The sequence below is a fragment of the Plecotus auritus genome, assembly GCF_963455305.1.
Source record: "Plecotus auritus genome assembly, chromosome: X".
In the NCBI taxonomy this organism is placed as follows: domain Eukaryota; kingdom Metazoa; phylum Chordata; class Mammalia; order Chiroptera; family Vespertilionidae; genus Plecotus; species Plecotus auritus.
In genome coordinates this window covers 78684197-78707658 of record NC_137784.1, presented here as the reverse complement: position 1 = coordinate 78707658, position 23462 = coordinate 78684197, and the positions used below count along the sequence as shown (strand labels likewise).

Below are 23462 nucleotides of genomic sequence, written 5' to 3'. Positions count from 1 at the left end.
GTAGAGGCCCCGTGCAAGAAATTTGTGCACGGGGGGGGGGGTGGTCGAGCCTAAACGGGCAGTCGGACATCCCTCTCACAATCCAGGACTGCTGGCTCCCAACTGCTCGCCTGCCTGCCTTCCTGATTGCCCCTAACCACTTCTGCCTGCCAGCCTGATCAACCCCTAACCACTCCCCTGCCAGCCTGATTGATGCCTAACTGCTCCCCTGCCAGCCTGATTGTCCCTAACTGCCCTCCCCTGCAGGCCTTGTCACCCCTAACTGCCCTCCCCTGCAGGGCTGGTCCCCCCCAACTGCCCTCCCCTGCAGGCCTGGTCCCCCCCAACTGCTCTCCCCTGTAGGCCTGGATCCCCCCTAACTGCCCTCCCCTGCAGGCTTGATCGCCCCCAACTGCTCTCCCTTGCAGGCCTGGTCCCTCCCAAATGCCCTACCCTGCTGGCCATCTCGTGGTGGCCATCATGTGTCCACATGGGGGCAGCCATCTTTGACCACATGGGGGCAACCATCTTGTGTGTTGGAGTGATGGTCAATTTGCGTATTACTCTTTTATTAGATAGGATATAATTTAATCATGACAACTCTGTAAAGTACTTAGAAATATTTTAGCCACATTTATTTATCCATCTATCTATCTATCTATCTATCTATCTATTTATTTATTTATTTTTAAATAAATCTTTATTCAGATGATTACAATTGTTTCTCCTTTTTCCCCCCATAGCTCCCCTCCACCCGGTTCCCACACCACCTTCTGCCCTTACCTCCCCCCAACTGTCCTCATCCATAGGTGTATGATTTTTGTCCAGTCTCTTCCTGAACCCCCCCATACCCCTTTCCCCCTGAGAATTATCAGTCCATTCCCTTTCTATGCCCCTGATTCTATTATATTCACCAGATTATTCTGTTCCTCAGGTATTTAATTCACTTGATTTTTAGGTTCACTTGTTGATAGATATGTATTTGTTGTTCATAATTTTTCTCTTTACTTTTTTCTTCTTCCTCCTCTTTTTAAAGAATACCCTTCAGCATTTCATGTAATCCTGGTTTGGTGGTGATGAACTCCTTTAGCTTTTTCTTATCTGTGAAGCTCTTTATCTGCCCTTCAATTCTGAATGATAGCTTTGCTGGGTAGAGTAATCTTGGTTGTAGGTTCTTGTTATTCATCACTTTGAAAATTTTTTGCCACTCCTGTCTGGCCTGCATAGTTTCTGTTAAGAAATCAGCTGACAGTCGTATGGGTGCTCCCTTGTAGGTAATTAACTGTTTTTTCTCTTGCTGCTTTTAAGATTCTCTCTTTGTCTTTTGCCCTTGGCATTTTAATTATGATGTGTCTTGGTGTGGTCCTCTTTGGATTCCTTTTGTTTGGGGTTCTGTGCGCTTCCTGGACTTGTAAGTCTATTTCTTTCACCAGGTGGGGGAAGTTTTCAGTCATTATTTCTTCAAATAGGTTTTCAGTATCTTGCTCTCTTCTTCTGGCACCCCCATAATTCTGATGTTGGTACGCTTGAAGTTGTCCCAGAGTCTTCTTACACTATCTTCAACTTTTTGGATTTTTTTTTCTTTTTGCTTTTTCAGTTGAGTGTTTTTTGCTTCTTTGTATTTCAATTCTTTGACTTGATTCTTGTGTTCCTCTAGTCTGTTGTTGGGTCTCTGTATAATATTTTTTATTTCAGTCAGTGTATGTTTAATTTCTAGTTGGTCCTTTTTCATATCTTCGAGGGTCTCGTTATATTTATCAGCCTTTTCTAGGATATTCTTGAAAAGCCTTATAACCGTAGTTTTGAATTCTATATCCAGTCGTTTGTTTTCCTCCATTTCTTTCATTTGTGATCTGTTTCTTTGATGCCGCATTTTCACTGCTTCCCTGAGTTGGTAGGATAGATTTGTGTACTAGGTTTCCTATATGGCCCAGTGGGTCGGCCTCCCCAGTTCACCTGAGGTGGACACTCTTGGTGCACCCCTTTGTGGACTGTGTGTACAGCCTTGTTGTAGTTAAGTCTTGATTGTTGTTGGTATCACTGGGAGGAATTGACCTCCAGGCCAGTTGGCTGTAAGGATCAGCTGTGTCTACGCTGGGAGAAGTTCGGTGCTGGAGACAGCCTTATAGGATTAGACTTGCCAAATTGCAATAGCCTCTGTGCTCAGCTTGGATGGGGTGGAGTCTCAGGGCGGAGCAGATAGTCTTGGCTTCCAGTCAGCCTTGCCCTTGCGCACGTGTGCGCGCGCACCTTCAGACCTCTGCCTTCCCTGGCTCCCGAGTCTCCGCCTGAGAGTCCAGATTCCCCCCACAAGAGCATGGGTCCCCAGGGGCTCGCCTGGAACTGGGGTTCAGTGCAGTCAGAACTGGGGCTCAGTGCAGTCAGGAGCTTCAGACTCCCTTCTGCTAGGGAAAGCCTGTGTCAACCTCCGCAGCCTTTGTGCGCACTGGCACGTGCGTGTCCCCAGTCCTCTGCCTTCCCTGGCTCCCGAGTCTCCACCCGAGAGTCCAGATTCCCCCAGTAAGAGCGTGGGTCCCCAGGGGCTCGCCTGGATCTGGGGTTCAGTGCAGTCAGAACTGGGGCTCAGTGCAGTCAGGAGCTTCAGACTCCCTTCTGCTAGGGAAAGCCTGTGGCAACCTCCGCAGCCTTTGTGCACACTGGCACGCCGGGGCTTCCCCGGGTCTCCCCCGGGTCTCCGAGTCTCCGGGTGTCTTGCTCTCTACCTGACAGACCAGACTCCCCCTGTATGAGCCTGGGTCCACGGGGTTTCATCCAGGACTGGGGTTCAGTGCAGTCAGAACTGGGGTTCAGTGTGGTCGGGAGCTTCCTTCCCCCTTCCGCCAGAGAAAGTCAGCCAGGCTCTCAGCCACCCTTTCTCTCTGCGCTCACAAAGACCCTTTGCCGTACCTCCAATTCTCTGTGAGCTTTTCTCTTTCCTTCTAGTTGTAGAATTTTCACTCAGCCAGCTTTCCTGTGGTTCTGGATGGTGTCCGTTCTTTCTTTAGTTGTAGTTTTGAAATTGTTGTGCGAGGCAGCAGTTTAGGTGCTTACCTATGCCGCCATCTTGGTTTCTCTCCCTCTTTATTAATTTCTTTATTGATTAAGGTATCACATATTTGTCCTCATCCCCCCATTCCCATCCCAAACCCCTCCCCACGCATGCCCCCACCCCCCTGTTGTCCGTGACCACTGGTTAGGCTTATATGCATGCATACAAGTCCTTTGGTTGATCTCTCCCCCTTATCCCCACCCTCCCCTACCTTCCCTCTGAGGTTTGACAGTCTGATCGATGCTTCCCTGTCTCCAGGTCTGTTTTTGTTCATCAGTTTATGTTGTTTACCATTTCACCTAGATGAGTGAGATCACGTGATACTAGAAATACACTTATAAGAACCGAAAATGAGACAAGCAATAATGGTTATGCTGAGAGGCAAATGAATCAGTCTGTAGTGAGTTTCTTTCTGGGCCAACAGTTCTTTTGAGTCCCAATTTCAATGTCAAACAGTTCCTTATGTGTACATGTCAGCGATAATATTTCAGTTCTGGATGGTGGACAAATGTTGGTAATGTAGGTCCGACCCTCTCTGGTTTGGTCCTGGGCAACCTGCCACGACGCACAGCTGCTGACTGCTAGTATGGCGAGGCGTTGTCAGCGTCTTCCATCTCTGGACTGTTTCTCTTCTGTCTTCATGGCTGGAACAGTCCTGTCAATTCCTCTCTGTTGCAGGAATCCACATGGTCTTGGAGGTGTTTTCTGAAAATATACAAACATATTCTCGACCAAAAGTTAATAAAGGAATCTTTTCTATAAATTTGACTTGGGATCCTTTTTCATTTTGTGCCCAAATGATTTTCCTTTGGCTTGTTTAGACACCATGTGTGTTTTTCATAGGTGTCTTGCTGTTATTATTACAAATGAAAGTTAATTTTCTAAAGTAAAAATTTTCTAGATGTAATTTACTTACAGGATATTTTTTCTTACATGATATTCTTCTACTATCCCCCCTTTTTTTGATTTAAATATTAGGAGGCTTTTGGAAACTTTATAATGTAGTCTTGATAGCTTTTAAATTTTAATTTTTTGCACTAAAATATGACTGCTTTAGGTTCATTACATGTTACGCAATTTTACCATGAGATGAACTACCAATAAAAATTTTAGTTAACACTTTAGGAACAGTTTTTTGTCCAGTACCATTAATTTTTCTAGAATATTCGCTTATTTCACTTAGCCAATTTAAATTAGTCTGAGAACTTGACTACTATTTTACTGTCAAATTTAATACTCTAACAACAATCTTATTTTACCCTGTAAATATTAGTGGAAAGGATTATTTGCCTTCTTGAGTAGGCCCTGAGCATTCCTGGTGCTAGGTTGGATTTAGATATCAAAAACCCACTTCCCCATACCATGGGTACAAGACAACTCAAACAAGTCTTGTTGCAGTGAGAGGGCAGCTACTATCGGCCATCTCTGTCTGTTACCTGGGTCCTGATTTGTGCTGGGCATGGGAAGCGAAGCAGCCATGGGGGCAGGAGACCTCCCTCAGAAGGGGTGAGGGTTCAATATTAGCCACATTTTATAGATGAGGCACAGGGAACTTTATTTTTTAAATTTTTTATTTGTATATATTCTTATTTATTTCAGACAGGAAGGGAGAGGGAGAGAGAGATAGAAACATCAATGATGAGAGAATCACTGATCGGCTGCCTTCTGCACGCCCCCTATGGGACTGAGCCTGCAACTGGGGCATGTCCTGACTGGAATCGAACTGTGACCTCTTAGTTCATAAGTCAACAATCAACCATCTGAGCCACACCAACCCGGTGAGGCACAGGGAACTTTAAATATCCAATCTTTAAATCCCAGGTTAAACAACAAGTAAGTAAATGCAATTAATTCAAACTCAAATCTGTTCAAAGCTATACTTCTCACTAACAATGTCAAAATCTTCAGCACCTGTATCCCTCCAGCCATTTAAAAACCATAAGTCTAAACAGCTGCATGAAAAGCTGTTCACAGAGGATTCAGGAGTTCCCCACCCCACCAACAAATCTTTGGCCTCTGTCACAACTAACCATTCCTTAATAACTGTGATAACAATACTTCATTCTTTTAAAGACCTCTTCTCTCTTTTAAAGTATTTTCTGGAACCATTTACATCAAACTGGTTAGTGGCAACTTTGCATTTATAATGAGCCACAGTCTTCCTAAAAACAAGTTTGTTTTTTGCTTGTTTTAAATATATTTTTATTGATTTCAGAGAGGAAGGGAGAGGGAGAGAGAGAGATAGAAACATCAGTGATGAGAGAGAATCATTGATCTGCTGCCTCCTGTATGTCCCTCACTGGTGTCCGAGTCTGCAAACCTATACTTGCAAGTGCCAGGACCTGGAATCCTCCTGGTTCATCAAACCATGACCTCCTGATTCAAAGGTCTACCCTCAAACACTGAGCCACACCAGCTGGGCCTAAAAACAAGTTTTAAGAACACATCCCTCTTTCTGTTGCATCTGTTTCAAGCTAACAAATCATCAACAACAAATACACTTAGATTAGTATCAAAATCCTTAGCAACAAAAAATTTAGTGTCTAAAAAGTGGCCAGTTTTTGTTAGTGCTTCTAATTACCCATTGTGGCTGAATAAGGTCTAAGGATGGAGATGAAAAACTATTTGATTCTGAATGAGAGTGTTGAGGAAAGGTAGGGTTTTTTTTTTAATACATCATTGAAGGAAATAAAAGGGCATGGTACAAACTGGAATAGAGAGTACGTGATACTGAGATTGAACTAATACATTTTTATGACTGACTTTTGAGATCTAAAAAATCTAAGGGCAAGGTACTGTGGAATTATGGCTTCAGTGGCTCACTTAATAAAAGTGTTTCGCATATCTAAGAATGCTTCAAAAGGGTAGCCTATCCAGCTGCCCTGTACATTTTAAACTTCAAAAAATGTGTCTGCCTGGAGGGTTTATATTTATCTTATGACTCAGCAACAAAAACAGGTGGCTGGGTCTTTTTATCTTCCTATTTTGAATCTTTTTTCCAAATGTACATATTTGGATTCTATTGCTGATTATTATATTTCTGATTATTAAAAAATACAATAAGTTTATAGAAAAGGATAAGAAATTATCAGAATAAAGGTGAAAAACAAAATCCCAATCACTGACTTTTTCAATTTACCCTACCTGCTCCAATTTTGCTTTGTCAATGTAAGAAATGTTCAAACATGTAGAGAATTTTTGTGAGTTTATTTGAGCCAAACTGGCAATTGCGAGGAAGCAAAATCTCAACAGATTGAGAAAGTGCTCCAGAAAGTGGCAGTTTTGCACCTTATTTTATACATTACAATCAAAAGAGAAGTCATAAATAGGTTACATAAAATTCATTGGTGATAGATTAGGGAGGAGGGAGAAGGCAAAGAGGGGAACCCTTTGGGGTTGGATAAAAAGTAAAATGATAGATATATACTGTACTTCTACAGGATAGTTAACAGTCAACAATTAACATGATTTGCAGTCTCTGCTCTGGTGTAATGCCTGTGCTTTGAGGGATAGGGGGTGGGGAAGGAAATTACTTTGTTATTGCAAAGGCAAGTTTATCAGGTATGTTATCCTAGATGCAAAAAGACAACATACAAGCTTAGTTAAGGTGAGGGTTGACCTTTGTTAGGGAAAAATACTGTCTTAGGACATGACTACCCACCATGAACCACTTTTAGTTTAAAAGTTTTAATTTCAGCCCATCGTATGTGTTTACTTTAGGTCTCTTGAGTTTGTAAGGACGACATGCAGGGCTCTCCTGAGCTTGTCAGGTTAGCACATGGCCCCTTTTTGTCCATAGTTTCAAGAATTGAACTACAAAGGAAATGGTGGCTATTACTGACTGGTGGGGGGTAGGTTGGGGGTAAGACTGTTACCTTTCTGTTCTTGTGGCTAAGAAGAGAATGACTAATCCTCTCTATCAACACAGCCACTAAAAAAGTAACAATGGTTAATATGACTGTGGGAAGATGCAGCCTTTCTCTGGTAATCAGAGAAAGGCAAATTTTATCCACAGAAAGAAGGGGCCACTTTTAACTTCTGGCTTTAACAATGAAAAATATGAGTGACAGGGCCTGGTGTGGTGGGGGGTGGGAAGTTGATTAGCCATTCCACTTCTGCAGCACAGCTGGTGGGAGGGGAAAATTGGGACCAGAGTTGGAGGATGACATAATCCTCAAGTGAACAAGAGCTGAAGTGAAGTTCCTATATTCCCCAGCTTCTTTCTCCTCTGGGTACCAGCTCCTTACTGCCCTGCAGGCATTGGTGCTTGTGGCCAAGAGAAGGTGGACGTAAATTCCTTAAATCCAAGCAAGTTGGTGTGAGGGAACCGTTGGTCGCCCTGGGATGGTAATGGCTGAATCTAGTGGCTTTCCCCAAACCTCTGCAGACTCATTGGAGATAATTGTATTTTTTGAAAGGGGGTAGGAGGGGAGGCTGAAGTAGATGGAAGTCTCCTGGAAGACACTCAGAGATTCAATGACAGTTTAGAAATAATCAGCTTCTCTCAGATCGGTAAGCTTTCTCTTTATCCATATCCTTCTCTCTCCAGAAATGAGGTGTGGGTTGGTGTGTGGAGAAAGGCTGGAATTCTGGGGTGCAGACAGAGAAATTTAGAGATAAATATAAAGTAATTCATCTCATTCAACGCCAGCCTGAGAGGGTGGGGAGGGAGGGAACAGTGGGCCTTGCAAGGACTAGGCCCAAGGGTTAGGGGATTGGAGGTGCAAACAGAGATCCAGGAGGAAGGAATAGGGACTGGAGGGGAGCCAGGAGGTAGAAAATGTTGGGCAACGATAGTTATGAGGGTCCTGGATTCCAGATAATAACGTTCATCTTATCCTTGGGGCTGGTGAATACCCCAGAGAACTCTCCCTTCCCCTACCCCTTCCTTTCTGTCTGCAGGTCCCAGGATCTGGGTTCACAGACATCTCCAGGCAAGAAAAAGAGGAAGAAACTATCCCTATTTCTCACAGGTCAGAGAGATAGGGAAATACTTAGACCTGGGTCTCTGAGGGTGGGAGTTGGGAAAGTAGAGAGCTGTTAAAATTTGCAGGCTCACTGCTCATGCTTGGTCTGCCATTAGCCTTGTCTGCTGGATAAATGGTGGGTTGCTGAGGGAGGGGAAAGGAGAGAAGGGGGGAGATTTGGGAAGTGGCGGAATCTCAAACTTCTGAGGGCTGGACCTGTTTGGCAGAGGTGGGGAATTAGGTGAGCATCTTGCTTCAAAGAGAAACTGACAAGCAATTTTACTCTACATTTTCTCCCTGGACTTAAGCAGGAAATAACTACATCATGCAAAAACCCTGCAAAGAAAATGAAGGGAAAGCCAAGAGCCCTGTGCCAAAGAGAGAAGAATGCCCCTATGGAGAATTTGAATGCCAGCAAACTGAAGGGAATTTTAGGCAAAGACTGCTTCAGTCTCTCGAGGAATTTAAAGAGGACATAGATTATAGGCATTTTAATAATGAAGAAATGACAAGAGAGAGAGATGAAATGGAAAGGTGTTTGGAAGAGATAAAGGGTCTGAGAAAGGAGTTTAGGGCTCTGCATTCTAACCATCGGCATTCCCGAGACTGTCCTTATCACATTTGATGCATTTTCCCCCTGAATTCAATTATTTTCTGTTATTAATATAGCTACCACTGGGTTCTTTTGGTGTGCATTTTCTTGCTAAATATTTGCTATCATTTTACTCCAATTCTTTAATATTCCTTTGATTTACATATGACTCTTGTTACCAACATCTCATCTTTTGACTCAGTCTCATTCAATAGGATGTCTCATTCATTTGCATGAGAAGATGCTCATTGAATATTGTAAAGTGAAAAAAATACATTGTAAAACATTATATATACACAGACATATATATATATATATATACACACATATAATGACCATTTATATGCAATATAATGCAAAAAGTCTGAATTATTATACAGCAAGACATTAATAGTGACTCTCTGTGTGATCTGTACTTTTTTATTTAACCTATCTGTATCTTCTCATTTTCCAAAAAAAAAAAAAAGAATATACACTAAGTGGCCAGATTATTATGATCTCTGAACACATAATAATCTGGCCGCTCAGTGTGTGTGTGTGTGTGTGTGTGTGTGTGTGTGTGTGTGTGTGTGTAGAGGCCCAGTGCATGAATTTGTGCATGGGTGGGGTCCGGCCAGCCTGGCCAGGGAGAGGGGACATGGGCGATTGGCGGCCTGCCTGCTGGTCGAACTCCTGGTCGAGGGGACAATTTGCATATTAGCCTTTTATTATATAGGATATACATTGAGTGGCCAGATTATTATGTGTTCAGATATCATAATAATCTGGCCACTCAGTGTATTTTCTATAGTTTAAATGTACCTTACATTACTCAAATCATTCCCCTGTTAATTAACATTCAAATAATTTCTATGTTTTGCCCATTTAAAGCAATTCTGCCTGCAATTAACATGCTTGTACAGATATCAAATTACTGGTATTTTTATTTCTATGAAATAGATTCTGGAAAGTAAAAATTATTAATCAAAAAGTATGTGTTCTCTTACATTTCCTAGCCTCCTTTGCACATATGTTGGGGCTATCAAATGTAATATAAGACACTTCTAATGCTTATAAACAAGGCTGGGTGGTCTCTCCACTCTCCTTTCAGTAACCTTGGAAACCATATGTGCCATCTGGAACACATGACTGTGAGATTAATGCAAGCTAGAAACCTGAATAATCAATGGAGCAGAGCCACACAAAAGAGCCGGTAACTCCCATTGAACTATGACATGAAGGAGTAATAAATTGTTCTAAAGCCACTGAGCTAGCCTCTTTCATCTTTTTTTTTTTTAAATATATTTTATTAATTTTTTACAGAGAGGAAGAGAGAGGAGAGGAATAGAGAGCTAGAAACATCGATGAGAGAGAAACATCGATCAGCTGCCTCCTGCACACCCCCTACTGGGGATGTGCCCGCAACCAAGGTACGTGCCCCTGACCGGAATCGAACCTGGGACCCTTCAGTCCACAGGCCGACGCTCTATCCACTGAGCCAAACCGGTTTCAGCTAGCCTCTTTCATCTTAATGTACTGCTTTAACCACACCCCAATTTCAATTCCCTGCCAACAATTAAACACAATTTGATGTATATCTATTTAGAAATTTATATATTTCTGTTTTGCATTTTAACTAAATATTATATTTATTGTCATATTTTTACTTAACAATATTCCTAAAGATGCTGCAGTATAAGAATCTCATTCTTTTTAATAACTGTAGTATTTTTTAAAAAATATGTTTTTATTGATTTCAGAGAGGAAGTGAGAAGGAGAGCGAGATAGAAACATAAATGATTAGAGAATCATTGATAGGCTGCCTCCCACATGCCCCCTACTGGAGACCAAGCCCGCAACCCGGGCATGTGCCCTTGACCAGAATCAAACCCAGGACCCTTCAGTCCGCAGGCCAACACTCTATCCACTGAGCCAAACCAGCTAGGGCCGTGGTCGGCAAACTGCATGCGGCTCTTTGGCCCCTTGAGTGTGGCTCTTCCACAAAATACCACGGCCTGGGTGAGTCTATTTTGAAGAAGTGGTGTTAGAAGAAGTTTAAGTTTAAAAAATTTGGCTCTCAAAAGAAATTTCAATCTTTATACTGTTGATATTTGGCTCTGTTGCCTAATGAGTTTGCCGACCACTGAGCTAGGGCATGGCTGTAGTCTTTTTTGATACAGGTTGACCACATTTTATTTGCCCTTTCCCTTGTGATGACTTAGGCTATTTTCAATATTTTGGCTCTTACATATAATGCCACAATAGACATCTATCTATGCTTTCCTGTGCATGTGTGTACCTATATTTCTATGGTAATACAAAACAGTGGAAGTGTTTGCTCATATCATATGTACATATTTTACTGGTTTGTTTATTTACCACACTATAAGCCATAAACATATCCATCACCTCCAAAGTCCTGATGCATATTGATACAAAAATCCTCAACAACATACTAGAAAACTAAGCCAGCAGCATATTAAAGAAAACTTTACATCATGATGAATTGGAAATTATTCACAAATATGCAAGGAGTGATTCAACATATAAAAATTGCATTAATATAAGAAGATGAAAAATACATCATTATCTCAATTGATGCAGAAAAACCATTTGACAAACTCCAATAGTCTTTCATGATAAAAAAAAAAAAACACACTAAAAAACTAGGAATATAAGAGAATTGTCTCAACATAATAAAGGGTATTTATGAAAAAGTCAATGCTAAATGATACTCAATATGTGAAAGATGGAAAGCTTTCCATGTAAGATCAGGAACAAGACAAGGATACCTGCTTTCACCACTATTGTACTGAAATTTCTAATAAGAAAAATTAAGCAAGAAAAACTAATTAATCAAATCTAGGATCCCCATCAAGATGGTGCCGCAGGTAAATGCAGTACTACTAGAATCCTCCAACAACCACATCAAAATTAAAATGAAACCACAGCTTTTTCGCAACCGGTTTGCCGCCAGAACACAGGTGTCGTGAAAACCACCATTAACTCAAACCCAAGATGGGAAGGAAAAGACTCACATCAACATCGTCGTCATTGGACCCATAGATTCTGGCAAGTCTACCACTACTGGCCATCTGATCTACAAATGTGGTGGGATTGACAGAAGAACCATGGAGAAATTTGAGAAGGAGGCTGCTGAGATGGGGAAGGGCTCCTTCAAGTATGCCTGGGTCTTGAATAAACTGAAAGCTGAACAGGAGCCAGGTATCACCACTGATATCTCCCTGTGGAAATTCTAGACCAGCAAGGATTATGTGACCATCATTGATGCCCCAGGACACAGAGACTCCATCAAAAACATGATTACAGGCACATCTCAGGCTGATGGTGCTGTCCTGATTGTTGCTGCTGGTGTTGGTGAATTTGAAGCAGGCATCTCCAAGAATGGACAGACCCGTGAGCATGCCCTTCTGGCCTACACACTGGATGTGAAACAGCTGATTGTTGGTGTTAACAAAATGGGTTCCACTGAGCCGCCCTACAGCCAGAAAAGATACGAGGAAATCATTAAAGAAGTCAGCACCTACATTAAGAAAATGGGCTACAACCCTGACACAGTAGTATTTGTGCCAATTTCTGGTTGGAATGGTGACAACATGCTGGAGCCAAGTGCTAATATGCCTTGGTTCAAGGCATGGAAGGTCACCCGTAAAGATGGCAATGCCAGTGGAACCACACTGCTTGAAGCTCTGGATTGCATCCTGCCACCAACTCGTCCAACTGACAAGCCCCTGCGTCTGCCCCTCCAGGATGTCTACAAAATTGGTGGTATTGGTACTGTCCCTGTGGGCCGAGTGGAGACTGGTGTTCTCAAGCCTGGCATGGTGGTCACCTTTGCTCCAGTCAATGTTACAACTGAAGTAAAGTCTGTTGAAATGCACATGAAGCTTTGAGTGAAGCTCTTCCTGGGGACAATGTGGGCTTCAACGTCAAGAACGTGTCTGTCAAAGATGTTCTCCGTGGCAATGTGGCTGGTGACAGCAAAAATGATCCACCAATGGAAGCAGCTGGCTTCACAGCTCATGTGATTATCCTGAACCACCCAGGCCAAATCACTGCTGGATATGCACCTATTCTGGATGGTCACACAGCTCACATTGCTTGCAAATTTGCTGAGCTGAAGGAGAAGATTGATCGTCGTTCTGGGAAAAAGCTGAAAGATGGCCCCAAGTTTTTGAAACCTGGTGATGCTGCCATCATTGATATGATTCCTGGCAAGCCCATGTGTGTTGAGAGCTTATCTGACAACCCTCTTCTAGGCTGTTTCTCTGTTCATGACATGAGACAGACAGTTGCTATGGGTGTCATCAAAGCAGTGGACAAGAAGGCAGCTGCGGCTGGCAAAGTCACCAAGTCTGCCCAGAAAGCTCAGAAGACTAAATGAATATTATTCCCAACTCCTGCCACCCCAGTCTTGATCAGTGGTGGAAGAACGGTCTCAGAACTGTTTGTCTCAATTGGCCATTTAAGTTTAATACCGTGTTCTCCCGAAAATAAGACAGTGTCTTATATTAATTTTTGCCCCCAAAGACACGCTAGGTCTAATTTTCAGGGGATGTCTTATTTTTCCATGAAGAAGAATACTGTACACATTTATTGTTAAATGAAAATAAAGGAAATTTATTACCCATATACGGTACGGTAGTATGGTAGGTGTCAACACAAACCAGACAAACTGTGAATCCTACAGTATCAAGAATTTACTCATTTATTCAATGACAATCATGTCATCGTCTTCTGGAACATCATCATAACAATCCAATTCCTGAATTTCCTGGTGAATTTCTTGTGACTCCATTTCTTTCAGAATCAGTGGACCAAATCTCTCATGTTTAGCAATAGCACTGTCTTTAAATGAGTACTTCTTGTCAAGGTAGTCTGCTCGCAGTGCATTTGCAATGCAACTGTCAGTGATTTTCTCCCATGAATTCTTCACCCAAGTCACAACTTCTTGCAGTTTAGGTTTCACAAAGTTTCCACGCTGATTTCTCTCCATTCTATTTTCAATGTAGTCATTAATTTCCATGCGCAAATTGTCTTTGAATGGCTTGTTTATTGCAATATCAAGAGTCTGGAGATAGGCCGTCATTCCTGCGGGAATCATTATCTGATCTATTTTTCTTTCGTGAAGAAATGTCTTCATGTCTTTAGCTCGGTGAGTGCTGGCTGCATCCCAGACTAGCAGACCTCTTTGGCTCCCTCGCATAACAAGCGGCAGCATTAAATCGACCCACTTCCTTATAACTGCTTGTGTGGCCCAGGCTTTTTCAGTTTCAAGAATAAAAACACCCAAAACACGTTCAATCTTTTCCTTCTTGCCCTTAGAAATGATTAAAGGTGGGATTTTAGTGCCATCCAGACGAATTGCCAAAATACAGGAAACACGTGCACTTTCGTAAGCAGTGGAGGGAATGTACGCTAAGGAGGCACCCCGCTGTTCAATTGTTGTTTGAGATGATTGGCCCATAAACACTGCAGTTTCATCCATAGCAATCATGTTGGAAAGATTGTATTTAGAGAAGTCAGCATCATCAATAAAGGACTTGAATGCAAGTGCTCGCTTAATAACTTGAGTATCTTCCAACCTAAACAATGTTGTAGATCTTCTTAAAGACAGTTCACTTCGCTGAAGGAAATTATCCAGCCAGTGTTGTGATGCTTTGACGTCTTCGGGGGCTATGTCAAACTGTGGTGCCATTGCAAGGGCAAATTCTTGAATCTGAGCCCTATTCACAACCAAAGCCTTTGCTCTCCTGTCAACAACCCATTCACAGATCAGGTCTTCCAGCTCGGAAAATAATGGTTGCCGACCTGATTCACACTTGCGCTTTTTAGCATTTCCCTTGTCCACTTGTTCAATGAGGTTACCATTCTCTGCTCGCCATTTTCAAACCAATCGGATACTCAACATCTTCTCTTTGCAGAAAGCAGTAAGATTTTGGCCCCAAGAGTCTTCCACGATTCCTTTCTTGTACTCCACGGAGTAGCTTTTTCTTTTTGCGCTCATTTCTAGGGGTAAAAAAAAAAAGGAATTAGGGTATCAAGGTGGGGGGAGGGGATCACTCAAAATAACACAGGGGGGATCAGAGGGGGGAATCAAAATGGCACAGGAGAATCAGAGTGGGGATTACCATTTTAGTAACCCCTTTTGATCCTCCTGTGTCATTTTGATTGCCCCCTCTGATCCTCCTGTGTCATTTTAAGTGATCCCCCTCCCCTCACCCCTGTGCCACTGAACACCTTCACCAGACATTCCCCCCTACCCCTTTATCAGACATTTACCCCCTGGGGCCTGCCTGGGGACTGTCACTGGGCTTGCTGGGGCCTGGATCTGGGCTGGAGCAGGGTCTGCCACTGACTGAGAACCTTCAGTCATCATGAAGGCAGCCGTGAGCATTAGGTAGTGTCACCAGAGACAGACCAGCACTCACCACCTTCACCACGTCCCGTCCACTCTAATCCTCCTGTTCTTCTACACGCATCTGCGAAAGTCTCCTCCTCTCTCCCGCCCTGCGCTCACCGCTCACTCCGACCTCCGCTCCGCCTCCACACAGCAGTGACGTCAGGACTCCGCGTAACGTCACTGGTTGCTAGACGCCAGTCGGGGTGGCCCTAGCGACCAGTTTATGGTAAATTAATTTTCATTCTGAGACAGAGCCTGGGGGCCTTATTTTCGGGGGATGCCTTATATTTCACTCAGAAGGAAACCTGTAAGTAGGTCTTATTTTCGGAGGATGTCTTATTTTCGGGGGAACACGGTAGTAAAAGACTGGTTAATGATTACAATGCATTGTAAAACCTTCAGAAGGAAAGGAGAATGTTTTGTTGACCATTTGGTTCTTTTGTGTGTGTGGCAGTTTTTAAGTTATTAGTTTTTAAAATCAGTACTTTTTAATGGAAACAACATGACCAAAAATCTGTCACAGAATTTTGAGACCCATTAACATAACAAAGTTTAATGAGAAAAATAAAATAAAATGAAACTACAGAACAACCATCATTCAGAACTGTCTAAAATATAACCAAACAGAAATCCAACAACTAAGAATATAGAAAAGAGCCCAGATGGCATGGCTCAGTGGTTGGATGTTGACCTATGAACCAAGAGGTCATGGTTCAATTCCCGGTCAGGACACATGCCGGGTTGTGGGTTCAATCCCCAGTGTGGGGCACACAGGAGGCAGCCAATCAATGATTCTCTCTCATCATTGATGTTTCTACCTTTCTCTCCCTCACCCATCCTCTCTGAAATCAATAAAAATATATTTTAAAAAATAATATAAAAATAGAGAGGGATAGCCCTGGCTGGTGTGGCTCAGTTGGTTGGGCATTGTCCCATGCACCAAGAGGCTGCCAGTTTCATTTATGGTCAGGGCACATGCTCAGGTTTCAGGCTTGATTACCAGAAGGGAGTATGCAGGAGGCAGCCAATTGATGTCTGGTTCTCATATTAATGTTCCTCTCTCTCCCTCCCTCTTCCTTTCTCTCTCTCTAAAAATCAATTAAAAATATTTTTAAAAAAAATTGAGAGGGATATCTCAGCTGCAGAGTTTCCCTCATTATGAGTGAGAGGTCCCAGCTCCACACCAGGGCCCCAGGCCCCCCAGTCCAAAGAGGTACCAGCAAGAGAAATCCCCGTAACCTGGCCATAAAAACCATTGTGTATTGTAGCTGAGTGAGACAGAGAGCTGCTGGATTCCCAGGTGGTCCTTTAAAAGGGTCCACACACAGACTTACTTGGACTCACTCCCTCTGAATTACAGGGCTCAGGCAGTAGCTTGAAAGGCACCAAGGACATACAGGGAGAAACTGAATTATCTGGCATTTTGGCAAGAGCTGGGCCGGGGGGCAGCTTTCACCAAGACAGAAGTGCTGGCAGAGACCATTGTGCCTTTACTGAGCCCTTCCCCCACAGAGCCAGGAGGTGGGCACCATATCTAAGTCTCCATTAACCTGGCTAACACTGTTTACCCCACCCTGGTAATTTCCTGAGATCCTACCCCACCCAATTTGTGGGCTCACCCAAGCTACTTCTACTGGCTTTTCCATACTAATGGCCTGTCTTGGCTCATACTTCAGACTTTTCTAATCTGTCAAACAAGCAGCATCTGGCCTGGAAGGGGTGCCCCATACCTCTTGCTAAGTGTCCCCAGGCCTGGCACTAATGGCAACCAGCCTTGATTCACAATTTGGCCTCTCCTGGGCATCTCTACACCCAGCACAAGTAGCATTCACTTGTAGATCACTTTGTAGCTCATGCCCTGTGGTCCCAGGCAGGACACAGGTGGCAGCTGACCTTGGCCTGCACCTCCAGGAGGCCCCAGAGCCACTTCCACAAGTCACACAATCAAAAAATAGAAAGAGTAGGCATCAGAGCCCAGCTGAAGTAAGTCCTGCTCAATGAGGTGGGCCCCTGCACAGCTGATCCTCCATAGTGCTTGCAGTTAGTTCTTGCAGCCAATCAGCCTGGGGGTAAATCCCTCGCATTGACATGCCAATAGCAATCAAAGTTCAAGTACAACAGAAGGGTGTACACAGCACACATGGTGGAGTGCCTAGCTTAGGTTATCAGGGAGGCTGTGCCACTGGATGCCACAGAACACCTACTACAAAAGGCCATTCTACTAAGCCCAGGAGACATAGCAGCTCTACCTAATACATAGAAACAAAAACGGCCGGCGGCGGGGCAGTTAGGGGCGACCAGGCCAGTGGGGGGGGTTGCAGTTGGGGGTGACCAGGCCAGCAGGGGGGGCAGTTAGGGAGGCTGCCAAAAAAAGGAGACAAAGAAACATTTCCCAAATGAAAGAACAGAACAAAACTCCAGAAAAAGAACTAAACAAACAGAGACAAGCAATCTACTAGATGCAGAGTTCAAAACACTGGTTATAAGGATTCTCAATGAACTTAGGTGAAGAGTAGATGAACTTAGTGAAAACTTCAACAAAGAGATAGGAAACATAAAAACGGAACTAGAAAACATAATAAAGAACCAGTCAGAATACATGAAATAAAATGAAGAATATATTACAAGGAGATTAAAAATGGCAGCAGAGTAAGTGGATGCTACACAGACATGCTCCGAGGATCAAACCGGAATTACAACTAAAATACAAAAAAATACATCCTGAATAATCAACTGAAGACTAGCTGGAGAGAACCCTGATAACCAAGGTCAGAAAGTGGAGACTGCATAGAGACTATTAGGAAGGGTGGAGGCGCGAAAGGGCTGGCTGGGATCCCACAGACAGCAACTGAAATTCCGGAGAGATATCTTAGCTGTGGGGGGTTACCACAGAGAACTCTGGGGCCCCCCAGCAGAGAGCACCAGAACTGAGAAAGGTGCTCACATAACATCTGCTTGTGAAAAGCAGGATTGCTGTTTGCCAGGGAGAGACAGCTGGCTGGAAATGCAATCACCGTCTTAAAGGACTAACATACAAAATTTCCATGTGCAGCCACTTACCTTGGGCTCCAGCAGAGGGAGGGTGGTGAACTGGAGTTGTGTGAGCAGAATCCAGGGTTGGGTGCTATGACATTGTATTAAGCAACAGATTTTTTAAAATATATATTTTTAATTTTATTGATTTTAGAGAGGAAGGGAGAGGGAGAAATAGAAACATCAATGATAAAGAGAATCATGGATCAGCTGCCTCCTACACACACCCCCCACCCCCAATGGGGATCAAACCGGAAACCTGGGCATGTGCCCTGATGGGGAATCGAACCAGTGACCTCCCAGTTCCTAGGTCGACACTCAAGCACTGAGCCACACCAGTCGGGCAAACAACAGATTCTTAAAAATAACACCAAAAGCATGAGAAAAAATGCAATAAAATAAAAGCATATAAACTGTGCTTCACCAAAATTAAAAACTTTTGTGCATCAAAAACACTATCAAGAGAGTGAAAAAACAACCTAGCAAAAGGCCAATATTTATAATTCATATCCTATATAATAAAGAGGTAATATGCAAATTGACCCTCACGCCCTCACAAGATGGCTGCCTACGACCAGGCTGGCAGGGGGGTTAGTGAGGGATGACCAAATGACTGAACAGCAGGCTGCATGGGGTGACCAGGCTAGCGGGGGGGCAGTTAGGAGCAACCAGGCCAGTGGGGGGGGTGCAGTTGGGGGTGACCAGGCTGGCAGGAGGGGTAGTTGGGGGTGACCAGGCCAGCAGGGGGGGCAGTTAGGGGCAACCAGGATGGCAGAGGGGGACAGTTGGGGGCAACCCGGCCAGCAGGAGGGCAGTAAGGGACGATTAGGCCAGCATGCAGGGGCAGTGAGGGGTGATCAGGCTGGCAGGGGGAGACAGTTAGAAGCAACCAGGCTGGCAGGGAGGGGGCAGTTAGGGGCGATAGGCCAGCATGCAGAGGCAGTGAGGGGCGATCAGGCTGGCGGGAGGGGGGGGGAGGAGGCAGTTAGGGGCAACCAGGCAGGCAGGCAGGTGAGCTATTAGGAGCCAGCGGTCCAGGATTGTGAGAGGGATGCCTGACTGACATTCAGACATTCCCCGAGGGGTCCCGGATTGGAGAGGGTGCGGGCTGGGCTGAGGGGACCACCCCTATGCATAAATTTCATGCACCAGGCCTCTAGTATCTAATAAGGGTCTACTATCCAGAATAAAGTGCTCCTACAACTCAGCAACAAAATGACAAGCAACCCAATTAAAAAATTGGCAAAGAACCTTTCTGCAAAAAAAAATGTATATTTGGCCAAAAGTAATATAAAAATATGTTCAACATCATTAGTTATTAGGGAAATGCAAATTAAAACCACAAATTGGGATGATATTCTTGTTGAGTGTCCTTTATATGTGAGAAGTCACTGTTATTGTTGCCTTTGGAATTTTTTTTCTGTCTTTGTCCTTTAGCAATTTGATTATAAAATGTCTTAAGGTGGATCTTTTTTGTCTATTTTACTTGGAGTTGGTTAAGCTTCTTTGATGTGTAGATTCATGTTTTTAATCACATTTGTTAAAAGTTTTTGGAAATGATTTCTATTTCATCTTAAGTCAGTTTCAGTAGTTCATGTCTTTTATATAAATGTGTTAATTTAATCTGAGCTATCAACTTTGTTGGCATACAATCGTTCATAATATTCCCTTATAGTTTATTTCTATTTAAGTAAAGTTGATTGTACTATCCCCTCTTTTATTCTTGATTTTAGTACTTTGCATTTTCTCTTTCTTTTCAATCTAGTTAAGGTCTGTCAATTTCATTTATCAAAGAACCAATTTCTGATAATTTTCTTTACATTTTTCTCTTCTGTATTTCATTAATTTGTTCTGTAATTCTTATGATATCCTTCTGGTTCCTTTAGGTTAGTTTGCTCTTCTTTTTCTACTTTTTAAAAGCACACCTGTCAGAATGGCTATCAACAAAACAGCAAACAACAACTGTTGGCAAGGTTGTGGAGAAAAGGGAACCCTCGTGCACTGCTGGTGGGAATGCAGACTGGTGCAGCCACTGTGGAAAAACAGTATGGAGTTTCCTCAAAAAACTGAAAATGGGGCTGCCATTTTACCCAGTGATCCCACTTCTAGGAATATATCCTAAGAAACCAGAAACACTCATCACAAAGAATATATGCACCCCTATGTTCATAGCAGCACAATTCACCATAGCTAAGAACTGGAAACAGCCTAAGTGCCCATCAGAAGATGAGTGGATAAAAAACTGTGGTACATTTGCACAATGGAATACTATGCAGCAAGAAAGAAAGAAAGAAAGAAAGAAAGAGAGAGAGAGAGAGAGAGAGAGAGAGAGAGGGAGGGAGGGAGGGAGGGAGGGAGGGAGGGAGGGAGGGAGGGAGGGAGGGAGGAAGGAAGGAGAAAGAAAGAAAGAAAGAAAGAAAAGAAAGAAAGAAAGAAAGAAAGAAAGAAAGAAAGAAAGAAAGAAAGAAAGAAAGAAAGAAAGAGAAATTCTTACCATTTGCAACAGCATGGATGGACCTGGAGAGTATTATGCTGAGTGAAATAAGCCAGTCAGAAAAATATAGGTATCACATGATCTCATTCATATGTGGAATCTAATGAACCGAATTAACTGATGATCAAAAATAGACCTAGAGAGATAGAAGCATGAACAGACTGTTGAACCTCAGAGGGAAGACAGAGGAGGGTGGGTGGGAAGAGACCAACCAATGAACGTGTATGCATATATGCATAACCCGTGGACACAGACAATGGGGTGGTGAGGGCCTGGGGGGATGGAAGCAGCCTGGAAGAGGTTAATGGGGGGGAAAGGAGGACCTATGTAAAACTTTCAATGATAAAGATTTTAAGATAAATAATAAATAAATAAATAAATAAATAAATAAATAAATGCAAATCTGGGAAGTTTTCAGCCATTTTTTTCCTTTGAATAATTTTCTACTAACTTCTCTTTCCTTTCCTTCAGATACTTGCATTGCACAAATATTGGTTTATGTAAAGGTGTGTTACATTTTCCTGAGTCTCTGATCACATTTCTTCATTCTGTTTTCTCCCTGTTTTTTTTTTCCTTAAATATATTTTATTTATTTCAGAGAGGAAGGGAGAGTTAGAAACATCAATGATGAGAGAGAATCATTGATAGGCTGCCTCATGTGTGCCCCACACTGGGGATTGAACCCACAACCCGGCATGTGTCCTGACCGGGAATCAAACCGTGACCTCTTGGTTCCTAGGTCAACATCCAACCACTGAGCCATGCCATCTGGGCTCTTTTCTATATTCTTAGTTGTTGGATTTCTGTTTGGCTATATTTTAGACAGTTCTGAATGATGGTTGTTCTCTAGTTTCATTTTAATTTTGATGTGGTTGTTGGAGGATTCTAGTAGTACTGCATTTACCTGCAGCACCATCTTGATGGGGATCCTAGATTTGATTAATTAGTTTTTCTTGCTTAATTTTTCTGACGAGAAATTTCAGTACAATAGTGGTGAAAGCAGGTATCCTTGTCTTGTTCCCTGATCAGGGTTTGAACCAGGAACCAAACAGTGACCTCCTGGTTTATAGGTCAACACTCAGCCACTGAGCCATGCCAGCTGGGCTTCTCCCTGTTCTTTAGATTGCATAATCTTTATTTGTCATTCTTCAGCTTCACTCATATTTTCTTTTTCCAGTTGAAGTCTGCTTTGAGTATCTCCAATGAATTTTTCATTTTCATTATATTCTTCAACTTCAGTTTTCATTTTGTTTTAAAAATTAGCTTAATCTTTATTGATATTCTATGTTTGATGAAGCATTGTCTTCATATCTTCCACTAGGGGCCCAGTGCACGAAGATTCATGCATGGGGGGTGGGTCCCTCAGCCCAACCTGCACCCTCTCCAATCTGGAAGCCCTCAGGGGAGCCCTCTCCAATCCAGGTGTTTCTGTCTGTCTTTGAAATCATATGAGCGAATTGTCTGAGACCCCCAACCCAGTTTGGTTTGTTGCTCACAGAATAATAGAGGCTTTTTTTTTCCTTTGCTTCATTGGTGGAGATTTCCTGGAAGTTTTAGGATATCTTCCCTTTAATTTTTCCTAGACACTCTGATTTTACTTATATCTTTCACCTTTGCTTTCCCTTCATCCCCAACCACAACAGTAACTTGCTCCAGTCTCACTTTGCTCTAGTGCAGCAGTTCTCAACCTGTGAGTCGCGACCCCTTTGGGAGTCGAACAACCCTTTCACAGGGGTCGCGTAAGACCATAGGAAAACACATATTTCCGAAGGTCTTAGGAACCAAGACACCGCTCCTCTATCCGTCTCCAGGCGGGTCTGCCCACATGCAGATACGCCCACTTACGAGTACCCGGCATGATGACATCATCGTGCCAACCCCATCACATACACCCTGTACAAATACAGGTGTCTGTGACAGGGTTGGCGCCATAATGTACTTATGCGGACCAGTCACACATGTGTAGAGAGCAGCTACTGTGTAGAGAGCAGCTACTGTGTAGAAAGCAGCTGCTGTGTTGAAAGCAGCTACTCTGTTAAAAGCAGCTACTGTGTTAAGGAGAAACCAAGATGGCGGCATAGGTAAGCACCTAAACTGCTGCCCCGCACAACAATTTCAAAACTACAACTAAAAGACAGAACGGACACCATCCAGAACCACAGGAAAGCTGGCTGAGTGGAAATTCTAGAACTACAAGGAAAGAGGAAAGCTCACGGAGAAGGAGCAGCAAAGAGCTGAGGTACGGAGACAGGCGCGTGCAGAGAGGAAGGGCGGCGGAGTGCCTGGCTGGCTTTCTCTGGCAGAAGGGGGAAGGAAGCCCCCGACTGCACTGAACCCCAGTTCCGACTGCACTGAACCTCAGTTCCGGGTGAAACCCTGTGGACCCAGGCTCATACAGGGGGAGTTTGGACTGTCAGGTAGAGAGAAAGGCACATGGAGACTCGGAGACTCAGGGGGGCTGTGGCAGCAGTGGTCTGGGGGCGCGAGTGCACACAAAGACTGACTGAGGAGGTTACCACAGGCTATCCCTAGCGGAAGGGAGTCAGAAGCTCCTGACTGCACTGAACCCCAGTTCTGACTGCACTGAACCCCAGTTCCGGGGGAGCCCCTGGGGACCCACGCTCTTACAGGGGAAATCTGGACTGTAAGGCGGAAACTCGGGAACCGCGGAAGGCAAAGGTCTGGAGACTCGTGTGGAAGGGCAGGGCTGACGGGAAGCCAATACTGTCTGCTCTGACCTGAGACTCCACCCCATCCAAGCTGGGCACAGAGGCTTTTGCAATCTGGCAAGGCTAATCTTATAAGGCTGTCTCCAGCACCAAAAATCTCCCAGTGTAGACACAGCTGATCCTCACAGCCAACTGGCCTGCAGGTCAATTCCTCCCAATGATACCAACAACAATCAAGACTTAATTACAACAAGGCTGTACACACAGTCCACAAAG

The 23462-nt window shown here is 43.6% G+C and overlaps 1 protein-coding gene and 1 pseudogene across 2 annotated transcripts; both read left to right on the top strand.

Annotated features, from left to right (window-relative positions):
* Positions 1-8320: 8320 nt before the first annotated feature.
* On the top strand, positions 8321-8620 carry TCEAL7 (transcription elongation factor A like 7; the record flags this gene model as incomplete). Its single annotated transcript, XM_080652431.1, has 1 exon — positions 8321-8620. One exon carries the CDS (start codon positions 8321-8323, stop codon positions 8618-8620), a length of 300 nt encoding a protein of 99 aa, XP_080508557.1.
* A 2695-nt stretch (positions 8621-11315) lies between these two features.
* On the top strand, positions 11316-12971 carry LOC308240179 (elongation factor 1-alpha 1-like; annotated as a pseudogene). The gene is made up of 2 exons: positions 11316-11331; positions 11585-12971. The product of its transcript is annotated as an elongation factor 1-alpha 1-like (transcript).
* Positions 12972-23462: the final 10491 nt, after the last annotated feature.